This window comes from Hypoxylon trugodes (assembly GCF_022578975.1).
Source record: "Hypoxylon trugodes strain CBS 135444 unplaced genomic scaffold F4822scaffold_9, whole genome shotgun sequence".
Taxonomy (NCBI): Eukaryota; Fungi; Ascomycota; class Sordariomycetes; order Xylariales; family Hypoxylaceae; genus Hypoxylon; species Hypoxylon trugodes.
In genome coordinates, this window is record NW_026250024.1 from 1733946 (window position 1) to 1757659 (window position 23714).

The window sequence follows — 23714 nt, forward strand, 5'->3', positions numbered from 1 at the left end:
CACACCGGAGAAAGAAACGGACCGATCGTCACACAGCCCAATGAGATATTACAATTTATATCTGGCCAGTCGCTCAGGACGCCTAAGCGCTACATATAGATTCTGTAACGGCTTGCTTTACTGGGCATGTCCCTAAAGGGTCTCGGGGCCTAGTGTACCTACTATCTCACCATCGCCTCTAGGTGGCTAGTTTATTGTACGTTTTGTTGTGGGGGATGGTTCGATATGGTCAAGAATATCGGTGCTGAGATGAGCGTCCAGTACCGTAGTAGGTAAAAGCCAATGTTATTGGTCAATACATTTTTTCTTCATTTTTTTTTTGAAACGCATAGCTAATCATAAACTAGAGTCCCTAGTACTGGGGCTCGCGCTCGCTCAGATCTATAACCTGTTCATACCTCCGCCCGTTCGTCCAATCCTGCCTCCACGTTCGCCACTGTCTCATCGTTCGAATTACCCGAGCTACCACCCGCTTCCCAGATGCCATGGCAACTATTAGAAGACCAAAAGCGAGCATGAAAGCCCAATTAGACATCCAAAACGACGAGGCGCCAGCACTCTCCGGGCTGTTCCCGGTGTATTTTGCAAGATCGACACCTAATAGGAGGGTTACACAAGCAGTCCAACCCGTAAAAGCTCTGCTATGGCTCCCTTTGCCAGTCTTATCCTTATACTGTTCCCAGAAGAAGCCTGTCTCCTCCCAACTCTTATACACGGTTTCCACCACAAGCTCCCTTAGCTGGGCTGCGAGAGACAGTGCTTCACTCTGCGTGGGGGTTGGTTCTTTGCCGCTGGTGTAGCCTTGCAAACCTATATCCTTGAGACGTAGCACAGCCAATACATTCAAGTTCATCCATACCGCGCCACGCCAATAGTCCTCATCTTTTCCATAGAACTCGTTCGCGGCGCTTAGACTTCGCAGCCCGTGGGGGGACCACAGTTTTCTAGGATCGGATAGCAAACTCAGGACGGCCGGTAGATTCGGATGATCTGCGTCTATAAGACCGAGAAGTAGAGGGAAAAGAGAAATGTATCCATGATGGCAGACCCTTTTATACTTATCACCCTCAATAGTCGCATCGCAGTAAGCTTGCTCCATAGCATCCCAGTGTAACACATCAAGATTATGCTTTACTTCCTTTAGATGTTTCTCATATATGGCCGCATCCTCCTCCTCCTCGAGATATACTGCTACCTGATGAAGGGCATGCGCGGAAGCTCCGACCCACGCGAGCGCGTCAACGTGAAGTTCGCCGGGGTGGGGCGGATTCGCTCGGGGATAGTCGTCTAATCCACTAGCTAAATTGTGCATCGGTGTCCTACCACGCCATCGGTATCCTTCACCCACCACCGCGCCCTCGGGTCGCGGGTATTTACCGCTAAAGTCCCCAACTTGCGTGTGACGGAACCATTTATAGTGTCGCGCAAGCGGATGGTACAACCTTTTCATCATGACCTTAGCCTGAGCAGGTAATGGTACGTAATCAGATGGATGACCGGTATACGTGAATGTTCCGGCGAGTTTTGAGATCAATACTGGGAACAATAGGGAGAGGGTAGGTGGATTAGTGTGGTGCGGATATTGAACTTGGAACTGTTCGGGCACTTTGCTGCGTGCTTCGGGGCCTAGAATCTGTTCGCGCGCAATCCATCCATCCTCGTCCATCTGGTCTAGCCAACTCTCAAGCACGGACACAGCTAAATCCAAATCCCATTCAATTACCGGGAGTAAGTGAAAACCCTCATCCCAGAGGAATCCGCGAGGAAAGAATGGTCGGGAGGGAGTGAAGGATAGAAGCGATGTGGGCGTTGTGGTCGTGATCGGGGCACGAGCCATTGCTGCTGAAGCTTTCTCCCAGAATTTGACATCTGTCTCCTCATATTCGGGGGCGCGGGAGTAATCCACCTTGCTGTCTCCATGGAAGAAGCCCAATCCACCTAAAAGGTTAGATAATAATGCCTGCGAAAAATTCGCGTACTTCTCATCTTCGAAGGGAGCCGCTCTCGGAAACACTTTGTCGACGCCTGTGGGAAACGCAGAACGAAAGGTTTCAAGACCCTTTTCTACGACGTTCGCTTGAAAAGAAGTAATAAGTTAGGTTATGCTCTCAATCCAATCGGTATGAAGGGCTACTCACGGCGCAAGACGACAGCACCTGAAGCACGATACATAAAGGTGAGCGCGAAGGGGCCTTCAAATGTCAATTGAATGAAATGCATGTTACCAATGCCTGGTTCATGGGCGATCATCACATTATCATCCCCACTCCCAATATGTGCGGTAACGCGATCTTTGAAAACAGCTATGTGGGTGTTGCTTATTTGTCAGACTTGGTTTTCGAAAGTTGGGTTATGTTAGGTTGTTGAGGTTCTTACATTTGGCTTGCCATATCTTGTCCTCGGGTACCTCTATGCTATTTACTGAGGTGGCGTGGATGACATTATTCTGGGCATCCCCCACCACGGAGAATTCGAACGAGCCGAGTGCATCAACTTCTCCACGGCATGTTATTTCTCTGTCTGTGCCCTCAAGATCTTTACTTCCGCATATAATGGTTTTCGCGTCATTTGAATTCTCAACGGCTGTGTGGAAGATGACAGTTGTCTTCACATTATGGGGAGCATCCGGTCTAGGAGTTCCAGCGACGCGAACAGCCCAATTGTCTCCAATTCTAGTCTTGATAAAATCCGTTTCTAAACCAATGTGAAGTTCCTTGTCGTGCATAACTTGAGAACCGCCGACACGCGTATCGTAAGCAGTCCAGCCATATCTTTGAACAGCATCATCTTGCTCGCACGTGTCACGGAGAGCTGTGGATTTGTTTTGAGTAAGGGAACATGAAAGGAACAAGTGTGGTGGTGCACTTACTCTTTAACATCTTGTTTCGATTCTCACCACTGGCCCACATCAACCCCATCAGGAACGTATCGGGTATCTGCGGGCGGACTCCGAAATAGAGATTTGGTCGGTAAGGCCCCCATGTCTGCCAGGAATGTGCTCCGATCCCATTTCCAGCAGCCAGAGACACAGGGCAGAAATAATAGACCAAAAGGGTCACTATGCTCCAGACTAACATATTGCGCTGGCGACCATACTCGAACAAGAGAGGAAGAATAATTGGGGGGATGAAAAGATCAGGGCCTAGCCTTATGGCATACCGTATTCGAATACGCAACAGTGGGTTTGAGATAAGTGGGTAAATCAAATATAAAAACGGCGACGATCTCTAGGGCTGGGCTCTGTGGTACGCACGTAGGGCTATGTTTAGTAGGGGTGATAGGGGGGTTGTGTACCTGGAACTGGCCTACTAAAAACGGGCTATGTAGTGCGACTTCAGTATATCTCGGCAGTGCGTTAGGCACCTAACCTTAAGCAGCGTTCCGTCCCGGAACCTTGTTTAGTGGGGGTTTACCAGGGAGGACTCGGGAATAAGTGATGCATTAGAGTTGTGATCATAGTTAATGATACTAATGGCACTGTTGATGTAAGTTGAAACCAATTTCAATGTGATCATTATATAAAAATGATAGTTTAACGAAATATTTCCCTTTAAGTATATGTATTTCAAAAGACCAAGATGTGGTGCAATGGCATTGGCGATCCGTAGTCCTAGTCTTGTCGGTGAAGCTCGCGTAGAGTGCGATCTGCCCAATCACACAGCATACATGGCGCATGTCGCTTAGAGGACCCAGCTACCTAACCAAGGGTACATTAGGTATACTTAGAATATAGAGCTAAAGATCGTCGTCCGCGTTCTTCAGCTTCCTTCGTTTCGTTCGAATTATAGATACGCACAACTTGGAGAATGTTCATCAATATTCAGGAATTCGTTACGCAACATCCTAACAGTTTCGGCTTGCCATCCATATTTGAAAGGATGAAAAATCGATGCATTGCAGAGGATTCAATTGATGGAGGTGGTAACCTCTACGATTTAGGTCTACAGGCCTTATTCGTTAGGCTAACAGGGCGATCGGCAAACCGAGATTAATCTCACCTCAGCAGCCACGGTTCTAATTGGTTTGGGGGATCACTTGAAACCCCAGAAAATCTCGATCTGTGCCACTGTAGCTTCTGTAGTACGACGGAACCTACCAAAGCTAACTGTATTTCATAGTCCCACAGGGCTCATAGGGGAGCTGAAGCATTATGATGCTGTCGCTTGGCCCATCTAGGAAATGAACATCTTGAGCTACCTCTGTCATGATATGTAGGACTTTCTGTTTTGCCAATGACGCTCAGGGCATGGGTTAATACTGGAGAACAGAGACTTATGTAAAGAGGAGTATCTCTGCAAATCCTTTGCCGCTATCAGTGTCTGCTCAGTTCTGTATTTCCACTACTATCCCCATCATTTGACATAATGTTTTGATTCCTATCTAAATACAGCAGCCCTAACATGGCAGCATCCGGATTATATTATTCGAGGCCGGATTACAGCAATCTCGAAGTCGTCCAGAACTCGGATACGTTAGTTCAAGGTCACGGTCTCGAGGTATATAGTCATAACACAGACCCAGAGGCAGTATGGGTTGAGAATGACCCCAACGGTCTCCCTATCGCGCGCCCATCGTCCAAAGAGGGCAAAATCCTAACTCCCGCCAGCGAACCACCCGAAGTACTACGAGATTCGCATCAAAATAATGGTGATCCACCACCTGCTCCTCCGCCACCGCCTCCGACGATATGTGGAATCCGTCGTAGAACATTTTGGATTGTAGTTGGTGTCGTTTCGTTCGTCGTCGTCGCCGCTGCAGTTGGAGGTGGAGTAGGGGGATATTACGCTACTCACAACAGTAAAGATTCCAGTTCAGCAAGCACGTACCAAAACTTAAGTATCGCCGCTCTTCATTGGGTTGACGGATCTAATACGAGCCAATATCGCGTCTACTATCAGTTGGACAATCAGACGGACATCTTTGAGTCCGCTTGGGAATCCGACAATCATACATGGTCGGTATCGGCGATCAGCGATTTGAATAGTAACGCTAAAAAGGGCACACCACTCGCAGCCGCGGCGGGATATCCTCATACCAATACCAGCAATGCGTTAGTATGTATTATCAGTCTCTTTCGCTTGTTAGCTCTCAATGTCATTTTTATGGTATTAATGCGTAAAATTTCCGTCGCAGGTTAAAAATGTGTATTTTGCTCAACCTGGTGGATCAATGACCGAACGCGAATCTCCATACAAAGACCAAGTCGGATTTTGGGGCGACGACAATTTTAGCGGACTTTACACAATATCTAACTCTTCATCACTCTTTTCATATTGGTACCAAAACTTCGACACGAAACTCCAAGTACTGGCCGTATTCTTCCAAGAACTTGGGGCGAACTCCTTGACAGTGGCCAAGTACGTTCAAAACAACACAGATGATGAACCTTGGCAAAAGACTCAGCAAAGCATCGCGATCCAGGATGGCTCATCTATTGCCGCCGCGCCAGTGGGGAGCAGACGGGACTTGCGTTTGTATATTGGCGGTACGGACGGGACGATGAAGCAATACCCATACAACATAGAAACGAACGCCCTTGGGAGTGCTACTAGTAAGTTGAACCCAATGTCTAGCGACGCCCGCCTATGGTTTATATAGTCCGGTAGTGCTGACGGAAACCCCAGATACCGCTTACGATCTTGCGCCTCATACGCCAATATGTGTCACCACCGAAGATAATCGAAACTACTTCACACCAGACACCCTCCCAGAGTGTGCGCAAACTAATACGGGCGCTTTCATAACTCACCTTATTCTATTTGCGTCTATAGACCGAAAGAACCTCACGCTTGTTTCATGGAATTGTACGAGCGGTTTCGTGGATGCACAAAGTCGCATTGAAAAGCTATTACGACCAAATCGGACATACCTAGGGCTTTCAACAACGTCAGCAGCTAATCTTACGTTCGTCGACGACAGGGTATATGTGCTTTATGATGAGGGTAATGGGGCAGAAATTGAAGAATGGCAAATACCCACCAGCGGCGGTTCAGATACTACCGGTCAAAACGGTCCTTGGACAAGTCTCGGCAGCGTCCCCGTCAAGCCTTCATAAGTAAAAGAGGGACAACACACCACTAAGTATGGGTGGTTAAATGGCGTTGTTGGAGAAAGTGTTTAATCTGACATTTTAAATTGGCATATCAAGATACCTAAGGTTCTCTCGTAAATTTTGGAATATTGGTAACATTTAATGGTAAACAAAGTGTGTTTTGTATAGAATAAGAGAAGAGGGTGTCTCCCATGCTGCCAATAGATCATAACTACTCAGTAATAATCAATACATCTGCGGTCTTATTTACATTGATGAGACTAGCTAATATTAATCAGCAGCACTGACTTACGTCTCGGTGTGTTGACTCAGAAAATAGATAGCCATTTCAAATTAAAGGTTGGCGAAAATAATGTTATTCTTGTCGAGTCCCATTTCCAGAGCGCGACTTAGTTCTCAAATTACGGATTTGCTTTGTCTGTCTAGATGCCTTGGCCCTGTAAAATGTGAATACGAAAGTGATGCTTTTCGTAGAGTAGCTCTCGTGTTGCGCTGCGTTAGCGGGCTCAGACTGGTCAGATTGGAATAAGTATCGCCTAAATAGGCAATTTCCCCTTTTGTCTTCCGTCTCCCACCTCTCAACTGTTAGGTTCATGGCGATCACTCTCTAAATTGTCTTAAAAACTCGAGTTTGGTTTTATTATGCCTTCTAACAATTCCATATAGAAGCCTTCATTGGGGTGATGGATTTGGTTGTTCTTTTTAGTTAGCTGAGTGGCTTATAATCCTTCGATTTCTAGCATGTATATGTCCATATTTGTAAGAGTGGCTGCCTGTCTTAGGCGCTAGCGACGAATTTCGAGGCCTGGAACACCCCTGAATTATGAGACTACTGGGTACCTAGGTACATACCTAGTTCCCCAGAGTCCCAACGATGCGGTACCATGCAATTTACCGGATCTTGCATTGATCTTGCTTTGTCCATTGTAATTGTCCCCCTACCACTGCATGCCCACCATCCACGGAGCATCACCAGTCCAACTGTTGGTTTCTATACGTATTATTCATCGTATTTAGCCACAACGTAACGAAATAACATTATTGTCTGAGTTAATTATTACTAATTCTCGAATAGCATCGAGCAGTCAATACAATGCCATAAATATCATTAACCTAACTAATGCCTCGTTTCCATGTGGCTTCTAACTACAAACGTGGAAGATTTGCGTCAATCCTAACCGCAAGGCTGAATCAGGGTTGAATGTTTTAGAAGTAGGCGTATGATAGCGTGTAAGTTATTGAAAATGGGATCTACAAACTCGCAGCGAACCATCTCACAATTCCATGGCCGGATATCCGAGGATACATGGCAAGGGGAGAAATTCCACGATGGTGACAACTTATAAGAACCCCATTGTGTATCGTTGCCTATATCAAGAATTATAACATCATCAGTCACAAGTACAACATCTGCCATCCTATCTACAGTATTATCTGCTCCGCACTATCGTTAATTTCCCCAAGCACAGCAGACTTCGTCAAACCTCATCAAGATGCAGATCAAGACTCTTCTCCCTGTTGTCCTCGCTGCCGTGGCCTCTGCTAGCCCGGTAGCAAACCCCAACTACAAGACGTCTACCCCAGAAGCCACGTACCCAACCACCACTAAGGAGGCCGAATACCCAACTTCTACCCCCCAGTACTCCACCTCCACTCCGGAGCAATACCCAACCACTACTGAGAAGAAGACCCAGTACTCTACATCAACTCCAGTAGCCCAGTACTCAACCTCTACTCCAGTGGCTCAGTACTCGACCTCTACTCCTGAAGTCCAGTATTCCACTTCCACTCCGGAGACTTACCCTACAACCACTCCAGAGACCTATCCTTCTAGCAGCAAGAAGGAGAAGCACACCAAGACCAAGGAACCTAAGGAGTCTAAGACCAAGGAGCCAAAGCACTCAAAGTCCAAGGAGAAGAAGGGTTACCCAACCACTCAGTACCCAACACAGACGCCTACGACTGCAGCGGGGTGCCCTGCTGGCACGCCATCAGCCAGCGCAGCCTCAAGCCCTGCCCCCGCATCTTCCAGCGCTGCTCCTTCAGGTGGCCTTGGCAAGATCTGCCCTGGAGGTGACACTGTAAGAATTCCTTTACCGCCTTTTATCGATCATTTAGTGAGAACCCGATCGCTAATTCTTTTTAATATAGCCCCTCTGCTGCCAGCTTGATGTAGACGGTATCCTCGATGTTACCTGCGAGAGCCGTAAGTCTGACCTTCTTACCCATAGCACACATTCTTTTCACTTAACCATTCACTAACACTTGTCTATCAATAGCTGCCCAAGATCTTAACAGCCTCGAAGAATTCACCGAGGTCTGCGCCGCCATCGGCCTAACCGCCGAGTGCTGCGTCTTGCCCCTCCTCGGCGACGCTCTTCTCTGCACTGGCGTATAAACAGGGAGTTCGGAGTTATGACTAACTGACCTAAAAATTTCCAGGGGGGCTCATTTAAAACCAAAATCAGGAGGGTGGTTTGGGGTAATTTTAGACGTCTGCTCACTAACTGAGCTGCGGTAGCAGCCTGGGATCGGGGTGGACACTTTTCATTCTGTAATATTCTCTGTACTCGGCTTTACGTCGACATATTTACCCGTACTATCCTTTACATATATTTTTATGAGCTTTGTTTCCCTTCTGAGCATAATGGAGCCTCATATTTCACTTACTTGTATTTCGTCGTACGTTGTGTCTGTGATGCTATTAATGATTCATAACTAAAGCCAAATGTGTGGATGGGAACTAGGCTGACAGGTACCTAAGCACTTGCCTTAGGTGTCGTAGAGAGCCTAACAGCTGCGTATATAGTAATGTAGACAAGATTTTATAGCGGCTCTACGGTGCTTTATTAGGAAGCCACAAGGGCTTCTTTAGGTACTATTATAGCGCCCAGTACCTACCACCCTGCCACCCCGCTAAACCTTAACCCGAGAGTCCCTGCCAGTGGACATTAATCAACATATCTTAATACCTTTCTCCTTTTAGAACGACTCCATACTTTATTCTACTACATTTTCATACACCACATGTACCCCCCATATGCTTGATTAAATACCTAACCTAAACCTGCTAAACAATTTATTGTTATCTGACCTTTCCACATCATGGAACAGAAACCTCGAAAGCGCCCGAACCTTTGGACGATCTTTAACCTCTATGAGCCACGATCGATCATTATGAGACACCTTGACACAAAAAGCGCCCTCAACTTATACCAAACATCATGGAGTATGCGACATCATTTTCTTTACAACGAATGGGATATCAATACCAGATTAAAGCGCTTTGTCAAACACCCGCTTCGATTTAGAAGTCAACTAGGTCACTCTAACGCCCTGATTTAGGGAGAATTCGCGTTACAGTTCCTTGATCGTAAAAAGTGGCTTGATGGTGGCTTGGATATTGTAGTTCAGAAGGGCAAGGACCTGGAAGGATTACTTGAGTACCTTACAACAGTGGAAAAGTATGACTCGAACGTCATATTCGACGCCAATCACTCCTTTGGGGAGCTCGTTGACGAGGTAATATGCTAAAAAGGAGCTGCGGCTTCTAAATTGAACTAACCGACAATCCAGAATCTCATACTTTTGCGCTGGAAAATGGTTGGTTCCAGAAAGAGAGTTGCGAATCCCTGCATAAAGATCGTAGTAACGAGCAACATACCTCTCCGCGTGATACTACACACCTCGCCTACCACTGCCAGCCTCAATTTTATATCTTGGAATAAAGCCTATTCGATATTCCCTCGGTCGACCTTCCTCGACCATGAGACTTTGCCCCTCAAGCCTGTGGACTGGCAATGGACTGATCTGCACCGTCAATACAGCGGTCGCGGCTGGCGTATGCGGACCGAACCAATCCGCGAGGATATACAGAAGTCTCGAAAAAATCCTTACGGGATATGGCCGGATAGACGTGTCGGCGATAAAGAATCATGGGTACTACGACTCGACACAACTTCTGTCGAAAAGCCTTCAAGACCAGACTTTGTCCTTGAATTGTCTGGGTTTCATATTTGGGCCCCTTTCAAATGGGATGTCCCGCTTCATGAACGGTCTAGTTGGTTGGCGGTGAGAACTAACCTCTGTGTTCATATTACTTCATTTGTCTTCCAATCTCCTTCCTTGAGATACAAATACACCTTCTCGCGGGCAGGCGACCAGGGCAAGTTCTGGAAGCATCTTGGCCGCATTTTTTCTAGAAACACACTTGGTCAACTCATGAAGTTAGCATCGAATTACTTCGATGTGATCCTAAACGGTCAGCAGCCGTGGGAAGTAGCTCCTCATTCCTTGGAATTCGTTAAGCCGCAAGGATGGGACTACTACGATGATATGGTCCTGACATACTTCGAAGAGGGTTTCCCAGGAGAAGAGGTCGCTGGGGGAGTACAAACTCAAGCCCAGACCGTCTGAGGGGGACTTCTAGCCATACAGCACTAAGAGGAAGGGACTATAGCGGAACACAACACTAGAGATGCATCATCTAGCGGTACAACCACAGCACCTCTAACTGGGTTAAGTAACTTAGCAAGCTAATTACGTACCCAGACAGCGTTTGTAAAATTACTTAGGTATAATTATTGAGTTTGCAATGCAATTGTTATTAAATCATACCTAGGTAGTTCTAATTCAATGTCTAAGGACAAAAATCAAGTGGACATTATTATAAAATTTCACAGGGTTAGTCTTGTATTAAGTATAGATGGTGCCTGGGTGGTTGAGTGTTGTTATTCAGGAGATTCACGGAAAAGTATGAGAATTTGTTGGGAATGAAAGCAACCGCCTTGTTATATAAACGAAACTAACCATTGTTAAAAAAAATCAGATGGATTGAAAATGGTCAATCATGTTCTAACTGGACATTTAGTTGCGTACATAAATGAAATGAAAGAAATATAGAAACCGTAATAATATAATCACGAACGTTGAAGCTCAAGTTAACACAATTGTTTACGACAAAAAAGGGGGGAGCCGTTGAGGGGTTAGCTGGAGGGGTCATTTTACAGGGCCTATGTACCTGGGATGGAGCTCCTAAACTGCAAGGCACAACCTTAACTTAGCGGTCTGATAAGCCCCATAGGATCCGATAAGCAAGTGCCCCGCCAAAAAGTTCATCATAATTTTGTACTGCCGCCGTATTTCATCACTTCTTACAATTTCAACATCGGAAAATGAGTTGACTCACCTCCCTTACCACAACAATCCAAGTCGACATATTGATTTCCATACCTGGATAGTAACACGTAACTGGAAGAAAGAAAATAGCGACCATGTCGACAATGGAAATCGACTCGCGCTCCTCCACGCCCGGCACGACGGAGACTAATAAGAATAGCGACGGCGTCGATGGTGGGATCAATAAGACCGATAACAAACCCACCGATGCAGAGCTAGATCCCATCGTCGCGAGTTACGACATCTATACGAACCCTCAACTCCCCGAAAACCGCAAGCTCCTAGTTCTCGAACACCCGAATTTACAAGGCACCATTCGTATGCCCTATAAACGAATCAGCGAAGTCCGAGTCAAAGACCGCTCTGGCTTCCTCGAAGTCGATGTTCCTATGTCCCACGGCCACGCTGCATACGATCGCGAGAAAGGATTGCGCTGGGGCAGCGCACTTGCGCGTAGTGTCGCGGCGAAGAATGGAGGGACACACGGTCTCGCTGGTGGTTTCGGTGTTGGTGTTCCTACTCGAGGAGCAGCAGGAGGTGCTGGTCGTGGCGGCGCAAAGCGACCGGATGATCTAGAGCGCGAAATAAGCATGTTAGATTGGAGCGAAGCTGTGCGTCAGGACAAGGTACTCCGAACCCAGACGTTGGGTGGTCAGTTTTCGCCTGAGAAGGAGACGAATTGTCGATGGATGGTCGGCGTTTTCAAAGGAGGTTAGTAACCAATATTCTTGCTCTTACCTTACAATCCGAATTTGCGATTATGGCTAACAAGAGTGATCTGCTTCAGATCAATTACATCTCACCCCCGCGACATCCCTAATCCACCTCCGCCCACAAATGCACCACCTCGACGCCTGGACAGAACAAGAACGCCTAAGCCGCCCCCGCGAAGCCGCCGCAGGCCCCTCATCCGGCGCAGCAGGAGCAGCTAGCAAAGAAGGCGCAACAGGCGACAACGCCAAACCACAAGGCAGCACCAGCGCCGCCAAGGCGATCCACATGTCGATCAAGAGCGCAGGGTCCGGCAACGGTGAAGCTAGCGTCGACACCATGGTCGAGCGCCTGCGCAAAGTCCAGATCGAGCCTTGGTCAAAGTTAAAGTACGAAGACGAGTACAGTGAGAAGGCTTGGAGCATGTTCAGCAACAGCCTCGTATACAGCGGCGCGAGGAAAGCCGTAAACCCAAGTGCTGCACCGGAAGATGCCAAGGGCAAGGGCAAAGCTAATGGTGAGCACAAGGAGGAAGAGGGTAATGTGGCGATGGAGGATATCGCGCCGCAGAAATACACTGCGCAATGGGGTGAAGATGAATTCTTGAAGGCTGTTAGTGGATTGAGCGATAATCAACAAGGAGATGGAATACTCCAAGATGATGAGGTGGAGATCAAGGCTGAGGTACAGAACCAGGCACCCATTGAAGCCGCGAAGAAGCCCGGTCCAGTCAGAGGAAGAGGTAAAGCTGCCGCTACGACCTCGACTCCTGGACCGTCTGCTACATCTACAGCAAAGAGAGCAGCAGGGCCGGGGGCGAGGGGCAAGTCAGTTGCTTTCAAGGAGTAAAAGGAGGATAGGAAAATTCATTAGGTTTTGCAATGTTCAGGAGTTTTAGGGAACTGCATGGGTCGGCGTTCAGATATTTTAATGATACACCTTGCATTCACGTTGCCATGTTAATTTGATCAGTTTTTCCGTAATTCAGACGGTTTATTTTTGAGTCTCTTTAACTCTACTACCTACGTGTTAACAACGTGCGGATATGTTCTAGCAAAACCCCTAAGCCAGACGCATCTATGTTGCACGATATAGGCAATAAGTGCCTCTTCCCCCAATAACTGTCCGTATACATGCTACCTAATTTTGGTAGTACAGACAAAACCATCGGCTATAAATTCGACCCCCTTCCTCTCTACTTATCATCCCGCTAGTTGGATATAGGCACTGCTGTTTGAACTCGCGAGAGTTCACATGACGTTTGCCGTCTACAATCCATATCCTAGGCATTAAAACACCCACCAATCTGCTAGAAATCCTTCGCACAGGTCTCTTTGCAGTATATCTGGTTGAATAACGCAGCGGTACTGAGAACATCCACCCATCCATCGCCTCTTTCCATTTCATCATTTTCGTTTAAACGCATCGCCCGCCAATAAATCGATCGGATGGACTAAACTCTTCTTCGTTTGGAATGGTCTCGTTCAATCTCTTGTTCAAGACTTACTCCAATAACTCAACATCAAGTCCAATAGATCGCATGAACAAATTGACATTGTCTAGTCGCGTCTTTGCCATGTCGGGGGGTAGAGTCTTAGAAAGACTGTATGTATCCATGACGCGTTCCTTCACAGCAAGAACGAGTCGTTGCTGTTCTTCCAGACTAGCACCAATACCAATAGCAGCTAGGAACTGCCAAACATAAATATCTTCTCCAGACGCCACGGTACCGGGGAAGATGTTGGGGAGCGTCGGCTCCAAGGCGTTAAAGAATTGGTTGAAAATGTTAACCCTAGAATGTCGTTAGCTATGAAATATAAAATGAAAATCATCTTCAAACTCACCATTGTTGCCAGGACTGCTCATTCGCCTGTCCGGCTTGCTTAGCAAGTTCAGCCCGACTGAGGATCATAGTCAACATCGAGACACCAATGCGAGTGCGTGCAACAAGGTCCACATTCAAATTCTGGGTGATTAATCCAAGCACACCAGTGACGATGTGAAGCTCGGATTTGCTTAGAAGGTGCAGAAGGCTGGGCATAACTGCTACAATAAAAAGTTCAATGCTCTCCCGAGTAGCGGCATTGAGGTTAATTGGTTCCCCGGTCTGGACTTGTGCACCTCGGACGACATCTAGTTGGTCTAGATGTATAACAATCATGGTCAGAATAGTCGTTTGTTGTTCGAGCGTAAGATGATTGAATACGCGACCGATAGCCTTCTTGCCCTTAGGATAGGATAGGAAGGCAATGAAAGGGTGTATGGATGTCGCGCCAATAGGCTCATGAACTTTGAGGTCACCCCAAAGCTGTTCATTTAGCTGCTGGAGTTGTTGTTGCAGCTCAGCTCGTTGTTCAAAGTCGGGGTCGGGACTACCATTAACGGGGGGTGGGGGCATGTTACGGTCCAAGTCTTCCATCTTCATCAGAGTGAGGTAGACCTTTTCAATGCTTCGCAATGTCTCCTTCTTGTCGGTGCCGTTCGCGGTTGGGTGTGAACGGTGTGCGCTACCAGGACGATTTGCGTCGGTGCCACTCTCAGTTCGCTTGATATTGAGCAAAGGCTTAGGTGTCTTTGCGTTGCTGAACGAGATCTTTCCCAGACTACCTTCAATGACTAGCTGTTTGTTCTTGGGCTTGCTCTTAGCAGCCTCAACAGCACGTAGGACCTGTTGTTCCATACGTTGTATGTGATTCTCAGGGCCACGTCCCTGGCGTCGCATGCCTCCATGGCGGGTGCCGGTTTGGAAAAGGTAAGTCTGGGCAAAGTTGTTCAAGGGTTGGTCTGGGTTTGGGCGTTGACCTGCTCGTAGAGAGCTAAGAACTTGGTAGTAGAAATCTTCTGCGAGAGCAGCATCGGTTCCATGCTCATTAGGATCGCCTGTAGCCGAAACGAGCTGCTGAAGCTGAATTCTAGTGATAAAGCTCTTATCCTGAGGGGTCATCAAACCATTATCTTTTGAAAGCACGTGGATCTTGTGGTTTCTCTTGGCTCGTCTCGCCTCAGCCTCAAGGTAGACCGATTTCTCCTGTTCGCTTAAGTTCGCAAGGTGGGGCTGGTTTGCGTTTGCTTGAGGTTGACGGGAGAACGAGTTTTGAGGTCGATGGGCCGGGTGAGTTGGCACATTAATCCTAGCAGCCTCTCCGGGGAGACGATTGGGGTTCTGGAGAATCTGTGTTGGGAATCCCATAGGAGGTTGGGGCTGTTGAGATGGAGGACCAGGAATACTCGGACCAGTGGGTGGGATGCTCTTCGATCCGGGGCGTTGCAAGATTGAGATGGGATGCCCATGGGTTGTCCCCTGAGCGGCCTGGTGATTGTCGACAGGGAAAAATCCCTGGGGCTGGCGGCTGTTGTCCAATTGTTGTGGCTGCTGACGGTAGTCTGCCGATTCATGACGAGGATAATGACCATGTTGGTATGGAATCTGAGGCTCAGGGGCGACCATGGGGGCAGCTTGAGGTTGCTGAGGCTGTTGGACCTGAGCAGGAGCCTTTGCCTGGGCTCGCATCGCCGCTTCAACCTCTTCTAGACTCATCATCTTCCGACTAGCTACTGGTTGCGGAGGTGCTTGTGGCTGTTGCTGCTGAGGTTGGGCTGTTACCACCGGAGTGGCGCGTTTCGGCTGAACTCCCCATATCGAAGCGTCAACTTGAAGGTCGGAAATAGGTTCGGGCTCCTTGTATTTCTCATAACCACTTCTATGGGGTTTCGGTGCCGGCTGGTACGCGTATCCGGAACTGTAGCTTTGTGCCGAGGCAACCGGGATCGATTTCGGGGGCGGTTGCTGGCGACTGAAGCGTTGATGTTCTTCCTCGATAGCATTCGCGACTTTAGCAGTTTGACCAAAGAAATCAAAATCTTTGCCAACTGGCGCATGTGTCACGTTGCCAGGAGCACCACCAAAAGTGTCGTCATTGAAAGCATCGTCTGTCTCATCCAACTGGTCACCCAACCCATCATACGTATCGTCAAAGTCTAGAGCGTCATCGATATCATCCGCCTCTCGCGAAAGGTCGGCGAAGGGATCGTAGGATTGGCCGAAGCCAGGGGCGGCCATATCATGGCGCGAAGTACTCGCGTTGTAAGCCATGACGAATCTGTGCAAGCCGTAGAACACTCCTAAATTTCGTCTTAATTACAGTAGGCGAGTAAGTAGGTTGTAGGGTTTAGGTAAAAGGAACTAACGTAGCTAGTCAGTACGAAATACAAATGTAGATATAGATGATATTAGACCTGATAAGATTTCGGTTGGATAGGAAATCGGAGATAATATGAGACGTTAGAAATAGTATTTGGAAAGAGCCGTGCGCGAGGAGAAATGGGATAAATAATTGGTTTTGCGGCGCGTAGTTATCGAGAATCATTTATAGTACCTAGGTATGTAAGCGGAGCTAGGTATTTGGGATAGGGTTGAATCCGCGCACGGCTGAGGCGCGAGAGGCGCGAGGTGAGGGGTGATGATAAATGTAGGAGGGAAAGGAACAAAGCAGTATCTGATTGATTGCAAGGTATCTGCTTCATGGAAACTCACAACTAAAAGAACTGGAAAACTCGGTAGATCATGGACGAAAATCCTTGCTGGATCATGATGCGGGAGTGAAATAAGTTCAGGGTAGAGGGAGGGGTGACGATAAGTCAAGGTGGCAGAGAAATGCGACAGAAATATTTTTTTAGGAAAAGAAAAAAAAGCTTCAGTGCGAGAAGCTGAAACAACAAGAGAAAACTCCTGCTGCTGCGAAAATATAATAAAAAAAGTTTGCGACAAACACAAGGACGCTAAAGGAGCTTGATTGAAGAAGAATGTCGTCAACTTCTACCAAAGACAATAGACATACCAGATCAGAAAGGCAACAATTCGCAACCAATTTGGTGGAATTGAGAGAGCGTCAGGCTTGGGGTGGATGAGCCAATCAATTCGATAATCCGAAGAGGTTAAAGGTAGGGTCAAATATTAATGCGATCCGAATCACGTGGTGAATTTCTAGATGGATGAGCTTTGACCACAAGCTTGAGAAGTCAAGCTCTTCACGCACTGTAGCTGTAGGTGGGTACAGGGAAGTACCCGCAATATTACATAATGAGCTAGAGTTCGGCGTTTAATACAGTTCACTCGTGGATCTTATGTAATACCCGAAACTGCCTAGATATAATACGGTTTTTTATTCGTATTTTCAGAAATTACCCTAGAATAAGCTTCAGGAATCCTGGAAATGTTCGGTCTTGGTCACGTGCCTACCTAGGTGCATATGTATTGGTTTGGAAAGCGAAATCCGGCTTCAATGTTGACCACAAAGTTAAGGGTCAATGTGCGATGTTGGATTAGTAACCATGCAAAATAACAATGTTGAATGTACCCCCCTAATTCGAGCATCTCGTCAGACATTCCATCAACCTGCCACTTACCTACAATTGATATATTTCTCTAAGGTCTCGCCTCATTTACGTACGCGTATGCTTATAGCATCCTTCTGCGCCTAAGGGAGATCCCCTAATTACTTACAGATAAATCCAATGAGTAACGTGTTGCGGTGGCTTTATTTTATCAGTCTGGTTCAATTAGATGCGACGCGTATCTATCACCATGTACCTAGTAAAGTACGTCAGCATTAGCCTTTGGGCGGACCCGCCGGAGATGCGATAGCCCTGGAGACTAAGAAGCTCTGTGAGATAGGCTAAGTATATACTTATATGTATCTCTCATAATATTTGATTGATGTTGGTGACTTTCAACGTCGAAAAAGGTACATTCAATACAGTTAAGCCATGACCACGGAAAACCACATAAAGACTAGCGTTTGAAGCAAACTCGACAGGTTACCCAAGCGTTTTACACATGCTCCTGAGAATGGTACGACGGCAAGTGTAATCATGATTGTCATTCAGAAATCGTCGTTTATCTACTATTATTCATACTTCGGTCTTGCAGATATTGAGATGCCGGAGACGATAACGTGAATTGGTAAGATGTTTGAAAAGGTCGGCAACGGAGCACGGAGGGCGGAATACGGCGTGCCAAGCCCTAAGAATACCTCCTACTCTGATGCGGAAGGCAAGGGAGGTGGTTCCACAGATCCAGACGCACTTACCGTAGGTTCTAAGGTCGTACATAATATTCATAAAAAGTGGGGAGATAGGTACAAGTAACAGATTAACGTACAGGCCAGACAGGGGATAGGGGAAGTTCGCTAGGCCTTCCCACTTCTACACCTTCCACACTGACGCGTCGATCCATTCAAGTCGAAATTTTAAATCCATTTGTCTCCATTTTCCCTTTTCGATTCAACCATTCCAGTCCACTCGTACCCTGCAAAAAGGCCTCCATCTGCCTATCTACATAGTCGATAGCACCGATAGCCCTACTCCTACTATTATACATGCGTATGTACAGTCTGTACATACCCCTAATCCACTTTATACCTTGTCTCCCAACTTCGTATTCAGATCGTGTTTTACTTGCTCACCTGTTTCTACCTTAATCTACTAGTTGTTCTTTTTTTTCTTCATTATTTTCTTCTTCTTGCGCTCCTTTGGCCAATTTGGCTGTTCACGTCACGGTCCAGCTCATGTGTACGAAGTCGAGTCAGTTGCATTGAGTCCCCAGTGATGACTTAATTGCCTCCTTTGTGTGTTTTTTTCGTAACAATTAGCAAAGAGAGTTTAACCACTTTTGCCCCCTTTGGAGGTCCCCGCCCTATTCCGGCCGGCGCAATATTCTAGCCCCTGGAACAACAAAAACATCTAGGTAGTATTCTTCCGCTACATTTTTTCGACAGCGAGTGAGTCGTCGGTCGAAATTCGATATCATGGCCGCCGGCAGCGCGCGCATCGTGAGATATATTCTCTTTGCCTTTTTCGTAAGTCACCCAGATATTTATTTATCCATGAATCATATTTGGAGTCTAATCTTAAGGACTAACCCCAATCGCAACATATAGTTTCTCGCAGTCCTTTACTTCGTTTCCCATTCCTCGTACGAAGGAGTACAGCAATTGAGGCCGTCGTCGTTCGGAGTCGGTAAAGGTCCATCCTCATCTTCTACGAACCCCGAAAAATTGGCAGGCGATGTTGGCGGAGTATCGTCCAGCTGGGGAGGAAAGTCGGGTGACACATCCAACAATGCGCAGGGATCTACAAAGGGTTCACCATCGAAGCCAGCTACTGGTACTCCCAAGCAATTCCAGGACCTCGCCGAAGCCCCGATGGCCCTATCGCCATCAGACCAAGGATGGGATGAGCTATTAGGAACTGCCCCTGGTCCTCGTATGAACGCTACCTTTGTCAGTCTTGCCCGAAACAGCGACGTGTGGGAGATCGCTCGCTCTATTCGCCAAGTCGAGGATCGCTTCAATCGCCGATACAACTACGACTGGGTCTTCCTAAACGATAAGCCATTTGATGCTACCTTCAAGAAAGTCACCAGTTCTCTCGTTTCCGGAAAGACCTACTACGGCGAAATTCCTCACGAACATTGGTCTTTTCCTGACCACATTGATCAGGACAAGGCAAGGAAGGTTCGTGAGGATATGGCGCAGCGCAAGATCATCTACGGCGATTCCGTTAGTTACCGACACATGTGCCGTTTCGAGTCAGGCTTTTTCTTCCGTCAACCGCTTATGCTCAACTACGAATGGTACTGGAGAGTCGAACCTAGCATTGAGCTTTTCTGCGATGTCCACTATGACCCCTTCCGTTTCATGGCCGAGAACAAGAAGAAGTACAGTTTCGTCCTTAGTTTGTACGAATACGTTGAGACCATCCCTACGCTCTGGGATAGCGTGAAGAAATTCATGAAGAACTATCCCGAGCATGTCGCAGAGGGTAACTCTATGGGTTTCCTGAGTGACGACGGCGGCGAGACTTACAACCATTGCCATTTCGTACGTAACCTTTCGGAAAATACTAATAACTTAACTAACTATTTTCTAGTGGTCCAATTTTGAGGTTGGTAACTTAGATTGGTTGCGATCTAAGGCTTACGTCGACTTCTTCGAATCGCTTGATATGGATGGCGGTTTCTTCTATGAGCGGTGGGGCGATGCGCCAGTACATTCCATTGCCGCCGCCCTATTGTTGAAGAAGGAAGAAATTCACTTCTTCGACGATATTGCTTACTACCACGTTCCCTTCACTCATTGCCCGACAGGCGAGAAGACGAGATTAGATCTTCGCTGCCACTGCAATCCTAAGGAAAACTTTGACTGGAAGGGATATTCCTGTGAGTGTCCCTCAATCTATTCATGTCCTAGAATCGATTTTATTAACTTTTTTTTTACCAGGTACTTCAAGGTATTTCGAGGTCAACGGGCTCGAGAAACCAAAAGGTTACGAGGAAGAACAGGATTAGAAGAAAAGCCGAGACCAAAAAAAATGATTGTAAAGTAGATGCTAATCATTTTCAAATTATGAGGGTATATCATAAATGCATCACAATGGCTCAATAGGGGTATTGGCCGGGGCTAAGGGAGGTGGCGTCCATGGATTCGTCAATTCCACGATATTAGTTGTTTTTTCATCTGTAGATACAAGTTCACAGTGTGGCCATCTGAAATGGAAGTACTTAAGTTATTTATTATATCCCATCATGTAAGAGTACAATTCATGCCTAGAATCCCGGGTTGTATACCTCAAGATCTTGCAAGACCAGCCGCATATAACTTCGTGATAATATACCCCCGTCTTATTCTATGTGCCAACTGATGCCTTCTTTGGCTTCTTCGTTCCGTATTTACTTCGACTTGACTTACGATTGGCGACACCAGCCTAACAAATACACCAGTTAGCAAAGATAACCCACAAACCATTGATTACGACTATAAGCCCCATTTAATTATCACGGAGGAAATTGCCAACTTACCAAATCTAAAGCCCCCCGAACCAAATGGTACCGCACACCGGGACAATCCTGACTTCGACCACCACGGACAAGAACGACGGAATGCTGTTGAATGTTGTGACCCTCCCCGGGGATATATGCAGTAATCAAACGGCCACTTGAGAGACGCACACGAGCAGTTTTTCGCTCGCCTGAATTGGGCTTCTTCGGACGCGTGATACCGACTTTGAGACATACGCCTTTTTGCTGCGGGCAATTCGTCGATGATAGAGCTGGGGAGACGGCGTGGCGGGCTCGTTGGGGTTTACGGCATCCCTGTTTCATTTCCGTCAGTTAATTATATTCGTACAAATCCGGTCGGGTCTTGTTGTCGAGGCAGGATGGGGAGACGTACTCGAAGAACTTGGTTCAGGGTCGCATTCGGTGAGGGTGTGGTCGAGAATGAGCGCACGGGGAGTTTAGGGAGAGACGTCAGTATCGCAACTGGCCGCCTCGCAAGCGACGGCCAGAGATATCTCAATAATGGTGCAGCCATAATGTGTCGTAGTTGGTCGTTGGCTGAGGTCCGACTATGCGGTTTGATATAGGGAATTTCGCACGATGCGCTGCCGCCAAGGAAAATGCCAATTGCAATTGACGAAGGATTCGAAAATTCAGTGTCAGGTGACATCGGACCGACAATTCGTATCGCGGCTCCGTTCCTTATCTGTTGGTTCCGGACCCAATTAAATTTAAGCTATATTCACATGCCTAGGTTGTACCTAGCCGGGGCGGAGAAGGTGCGGGGATCTGATTCGCTCTTTGTCGCCTCCCCAGATACATGGGTTTGTACCTTTCGGTTGATCGACGTCAGCGCGACTTCCCCCCAGTGGACATTTGTTTCTGCAGCCACGGCCCATGAGCTATGGCTATCCTCGGCAGAATAAAGCCGCTCGGCGGTCAAGGGGGGAAAGCAAACTCCGGGGCAGAAGGGAAACTAAGTCAGTTGACTTTTTTTATTTTCTTTTGCTTTTTTTTTTTTTTTGTTGTAAATATATACACTTTCTTCTTCTACCTACTCTAAAATCTTACAAAACCCTCTAGCTTCTCTCTGTGTAACCGATAATTGTAGGATCTGAAACAACACCTCTAGCTATCAATTGCTAGTTCGCAAGATGTCATCTATTGCAAGATTACTTCGACCGGCTTTACGGCGGGGTAGTAGTATAGCAGCTCGCAGCAATTCCCTAACGCCACGATGTTGTAGTAGATCAGCGCAGAGCTTCAATGCGCGGCAGTAAGCGTCCCAATTATAGGCAATTTCTGTTTCAACGACTTACATTAACACCCCGACCTCTACAGAATACGGCCCTTATCCGCCACGGCCCGTCGGATGACAGATATAACAGACATCCCACCCACACCCATAACACACCTATCCGAGACCGAAACCGCCATGCAAGAAACGGTTTCCAAGTTCGCCAACGATGTGATCCTACCAAAAGTCCGCGATATGGACGAAGCCGAGAACATGGACCCAGAGCTAGTAGAACAGCTCTTCGAGCAGGGTCTAATGGGAATAGAAATACCCGAGGAATACGGAGGCGCCGGGATGAACTTCACGGCCGCAATAGTAGGCATTGAGGAGCTAGCCCGCGTAGACCCGAGCGTAAGCGTCATGGTCGACGTTCACAACACATTAGTCAACACAGCCATCCTCAGGTGGGGTAGCAACGACATAAAGCGACGTTACCTCCCCGCCCTCGCCACAAACACCGTCGGTAGTTTCTGCCTCAGCGAACCGGCCTCCGGATCCGACGCCTTCGCGCTACAGACCCGGGCCACGGCGACCGCGGATGGGTACAAGATCTCCGGGAGCAAGATGTGGATTACGAATTCGAAGGAAGCGAATTTCTTTATCGTATTCGCGAATCTGGATCCGAGTAAGGGACACCGGGGTATCACGGCTTTCATTGTGGAGAAAGATACCAAGGGCTTCTCGATTGCTAAGAAGGAGAAGAAACTTGGTATCCGCGCGAGTAGCACGTGCACGCTTAACTTCGACGATGTTGAGGTTTCTAAGGATAATCTCCTTGGTAAGGAGGGCGAGGGATACAAGTACGCTATTGGTCTGCTGAACGAAGGACGTATCGGTATCGCTGCCCAAATGACAGGCCTAGCACTCGGTGCGTGGGAGAACGCGGTCAAGTATGTATGGAATGACAGGAAGCAGTTTGGCAAGCTGGTGGGTGAGTTCCAGGGTATGCAACACCAGATCGCTCAATCGTACACTGAGATCGCAGCCGCACGTGCGCTAGTATACAACGCCGCCCGCAAGAAGGAGGCCGGTGAGGACTTTGTGCGCGATGCGGCTATGGCGAAATTATATGCCTCCCAGGTCGCAGGACGTGTGAGCGGTTTGGCGATTGAGTGGATGGGTGGTATGGGATTCGTACGTGAAGGGCCTGCTGAGAAGTTCTGGCGGGATAGCAAGATTGGAGCCATCTATGAGGGAACGAGCAATATCCAGTAAGTGAATCCATTTAAATCAGTACGAGACGTGGGTACTAACAATGATTCTAGATTAAATACGATTGCCAAATTACTCCAGAAGGAATACACTACGTAAAAAGACCAAAATACCACTGATGTTTATGGTGACGCCAGGTCATGTTTGAGATGTGTATAGCCAGTCACTTCGTCTGTACTGTCAAGGAGTTCTCGAGACAGAGTTCAGCGTTCGCAGTTCAACATGGGAATAGATCTATACCTGGCAAATTGACATTATGTAGTGACCAACAAAAATACTAAATGAATAAAGTAAATGAGACGACCTCAATCCAGGTGCTTAAGCAGAGTAGCGATTTTTCATAAGAATGAGTCGCATTACACAGCGCGTCCTAAGAGATATACAGGGAGAATATACATTTCCCCCGAAGCTCGAGAGTTTTAAAGAGA

At 47.3% G+C, this 23714-nt stretch overlaps 10 protein-coding genes across 10 annotated transcripts; 7 read left to right on the forward strand and 3 right to left on the reverse strand.

The window, feature by feature from the left end:
- Nucleotides 1-97: 97 nt before the first annotated feature.
- Nucleotides 98-3549, reverse strand: F4822DRAFT_416652 (glycoside hydrolase family 63 protein). Its single transcript, XM_051459357.1, has 5 exons — nucleotides 2870-3549; nucleotides 2377-2811; nucleotides 2139-2303; nucleotides 348-2076; nucleotides 98-272 (listed from the first exon to the last, which is right to left on the reverse strand). Exons 1-4 carry the CDS (start codon nucleotides 3075-3077, stop codon nucleotides 353-355), a joined length of 2532 nt encoding a protein of 843 aa, XP_051310676.1. The 5' UTR covers nucleotides 3078-3549; the 3' UTR covers nucleotides 98-272; nucleotides 348-352.
- Nucleotides 3550-3755: 206 nt separating this feature from the next.
- Nucleotides 3756-6328, forward strand: F4822DRAFT_416654 (uncharacterized protein). Its single transcript, XM_051459358.1, has 4 exons — nucleotides 3756-4211; nucleotides 4269-5054; nucleotides 5134-5551; nucleotides 5625-6328. Exons 2-4 carry the CDS (start codon nucleotides 4401-4403, stop codon nucleotides 6053-6055), a joined length of 1503 nt encoding a protein of 500 aa, XP_051310677.1. The 5' UTR covers nucleotides 3756-4211; nucleotides 4269-4400; the 3' UTR covers nucleotides 6056-6328.
- A 687-nt stretch (nucleotides 6329-7015) lies between these two features.
- F4822DRAFT_376653 (fungal hydrophobin-domain-containing protein) lies at nucleotides 7016-8897 on the forward strand. Its single transcript, XM_051456352.1, has 3 exons — nucleotides 7016-8133; nucleotides 8204-8258; nucleotides 8332-8897. Exons 1-3 carry the CDS (start codon nucleotides 7546-7548, stop codon nucleotides 8448-8450), a joined length of 762 nt encoding a protein of 253 aa, XP_051310678.1. The 5' UTR covers nucleotides 7016-7545; the 3' UTR covers nucleotides 8451-8897.
- Nucleotides 8898-9070: 173 nt separating this feature from the next.
- On the forward strand, nucleotides 9071-9498 carry F4822DRAFT_376672 (uncharacterized protein). Its single transcript, XM_051456353.1, has one exon. It carries the CDS (start codon nucleotides 9158-9160, stop codon nucleotides 9395-9397), a length of 240 nt encoding a protein of 79 aa, XP_051310679.1. The 5' UTR covers nucleotides 9071-9157; the 3' UTR covers nucleotides 9398-9498.
- On the forward strand, nucleotides 9071-10712 carry F4822DRAFT_416656 (uncharacterized protein). Its single transcript, XM_051459359.1, has 2 exons — nucleotides 9071-9574; nucleotides 9629-10712. The coding sequence occupies exon 2, from the start codon at nucleotides 9653-9655 to the stop codon at nucleotides 10466-10468; it is 816 nt and encodes a 271-aa protein (XP_051310680.1). The 5' UTR covers nucleotides 9071-9574; nucleotides 9629-9652; the 3' UTR covers nucleotides 10469-10712.
- A 498-nt stretch (nucleotides 10713-11210) lies between these two features.
- On the forward strand, nucleotides 11211-12945 carry F4822DRAFT_416659 (uncharacterized protein). Its single transcript, XM_051459360.1, has 2 exons — nucleotides 11211-11941; nucleotides 12018-12945. Exons 1-2 carry the CDS (start codon nucleotides 11326-11328, stop codon nucleotides 12788-12790), a joined length of 1389 nt encoding a protein of 462 aa, XP_051310681.1. The 5' UTR covers nucleotides 11211-11325; the 3' UTR covers nucleotides 12791-12945.
- Nucleotides 12946-13444: 499 nt separating this feature from the next.
- On the reverse strand, nucleotides 13445-16034 carry F4822DRAFT_433445 (topoisomerase II-associated protein PAT1; the record flags this gene model as incomplete). Its single annotated transcript, XM_051461844.1, has 2 exons — nucleotides 13445-13733; nucleotides 13786-16034. The coding sequence occupies 2 exons, from the start codon at nucleotides 16032-16034 to the stop codon at nucleotides 13445-13447; spliced, it is 2538 nt and encodes an 845-aa protein (XP_051310682.1).
- Nucleotides 16035-18110: 2076 nt separating this feature from the next.
- On the forward strand, nucleotides 18111-20518 carry F4822DRAFT_416669 (glycosyltransferase family 15 protein). The gene is made up of 4 exons (XM_051459361.1): nucleotides 18111-18798; nucleotides 18880-19821; nucleotides 19871-20159; nucleotides 20221-20518. The coding sequence occupies exons 1-4, from the start codon at nucleotides 18748-18750 to the stop codon at nucleotides 20286-20288; spliced, it is 1350 nt and encodes a 449-aa protein (XP_051310683.1). The 5' UTR covers nucleotides 18111-18747; the 3' UTR covers nucleotides 20289-20518.
- Nucleotides 20519-21385, reverse strand: F4822DRAFT_416670 (ribosomal protein S12). The gene is made up of 3 exons (XM_051459362.1): nucleotides 21172-21385; nucleotides 20799-21092; nucleotides 20519-20704 (listed from the first exon to the last, which is right to left on the reverse strand). Exons 1-3 carry the CDS (start codon nucleotides 21310-21312, stop codon nucleotides 20627-20629), a joined length of 513 nt encoding a protein of 170 aa, XP_051310684.1. The 5' UTR covers nucleotides 21313-21385; the 3' UTR covers nucleotides 20519-20626.
- Nucleotides 21386-21931: 546 nt separating this feature from the next.
- F4822DRAFT_433448 (short-chain specific acyl-CoA dehydrogenase) lies at nucleotides 21932-23385 on the forward strand (the record flags this gene model as incomplete). The annotated part of the gene is made up of 3 exons (XM_051461845.1): nucleotides 21932-22053; nucleotides 22119-23285; nucleotides 23340-23385. 3 exons carry the CDS (start codon nucleotides 21932-21934, stop codon nucleotides 23383-23385), a joined length of 1335 nt encoding a protein of 444 aa, XP_051310685.1.
- Nucleotides 23386-23714: the final 329 nt, after the last annotated feature.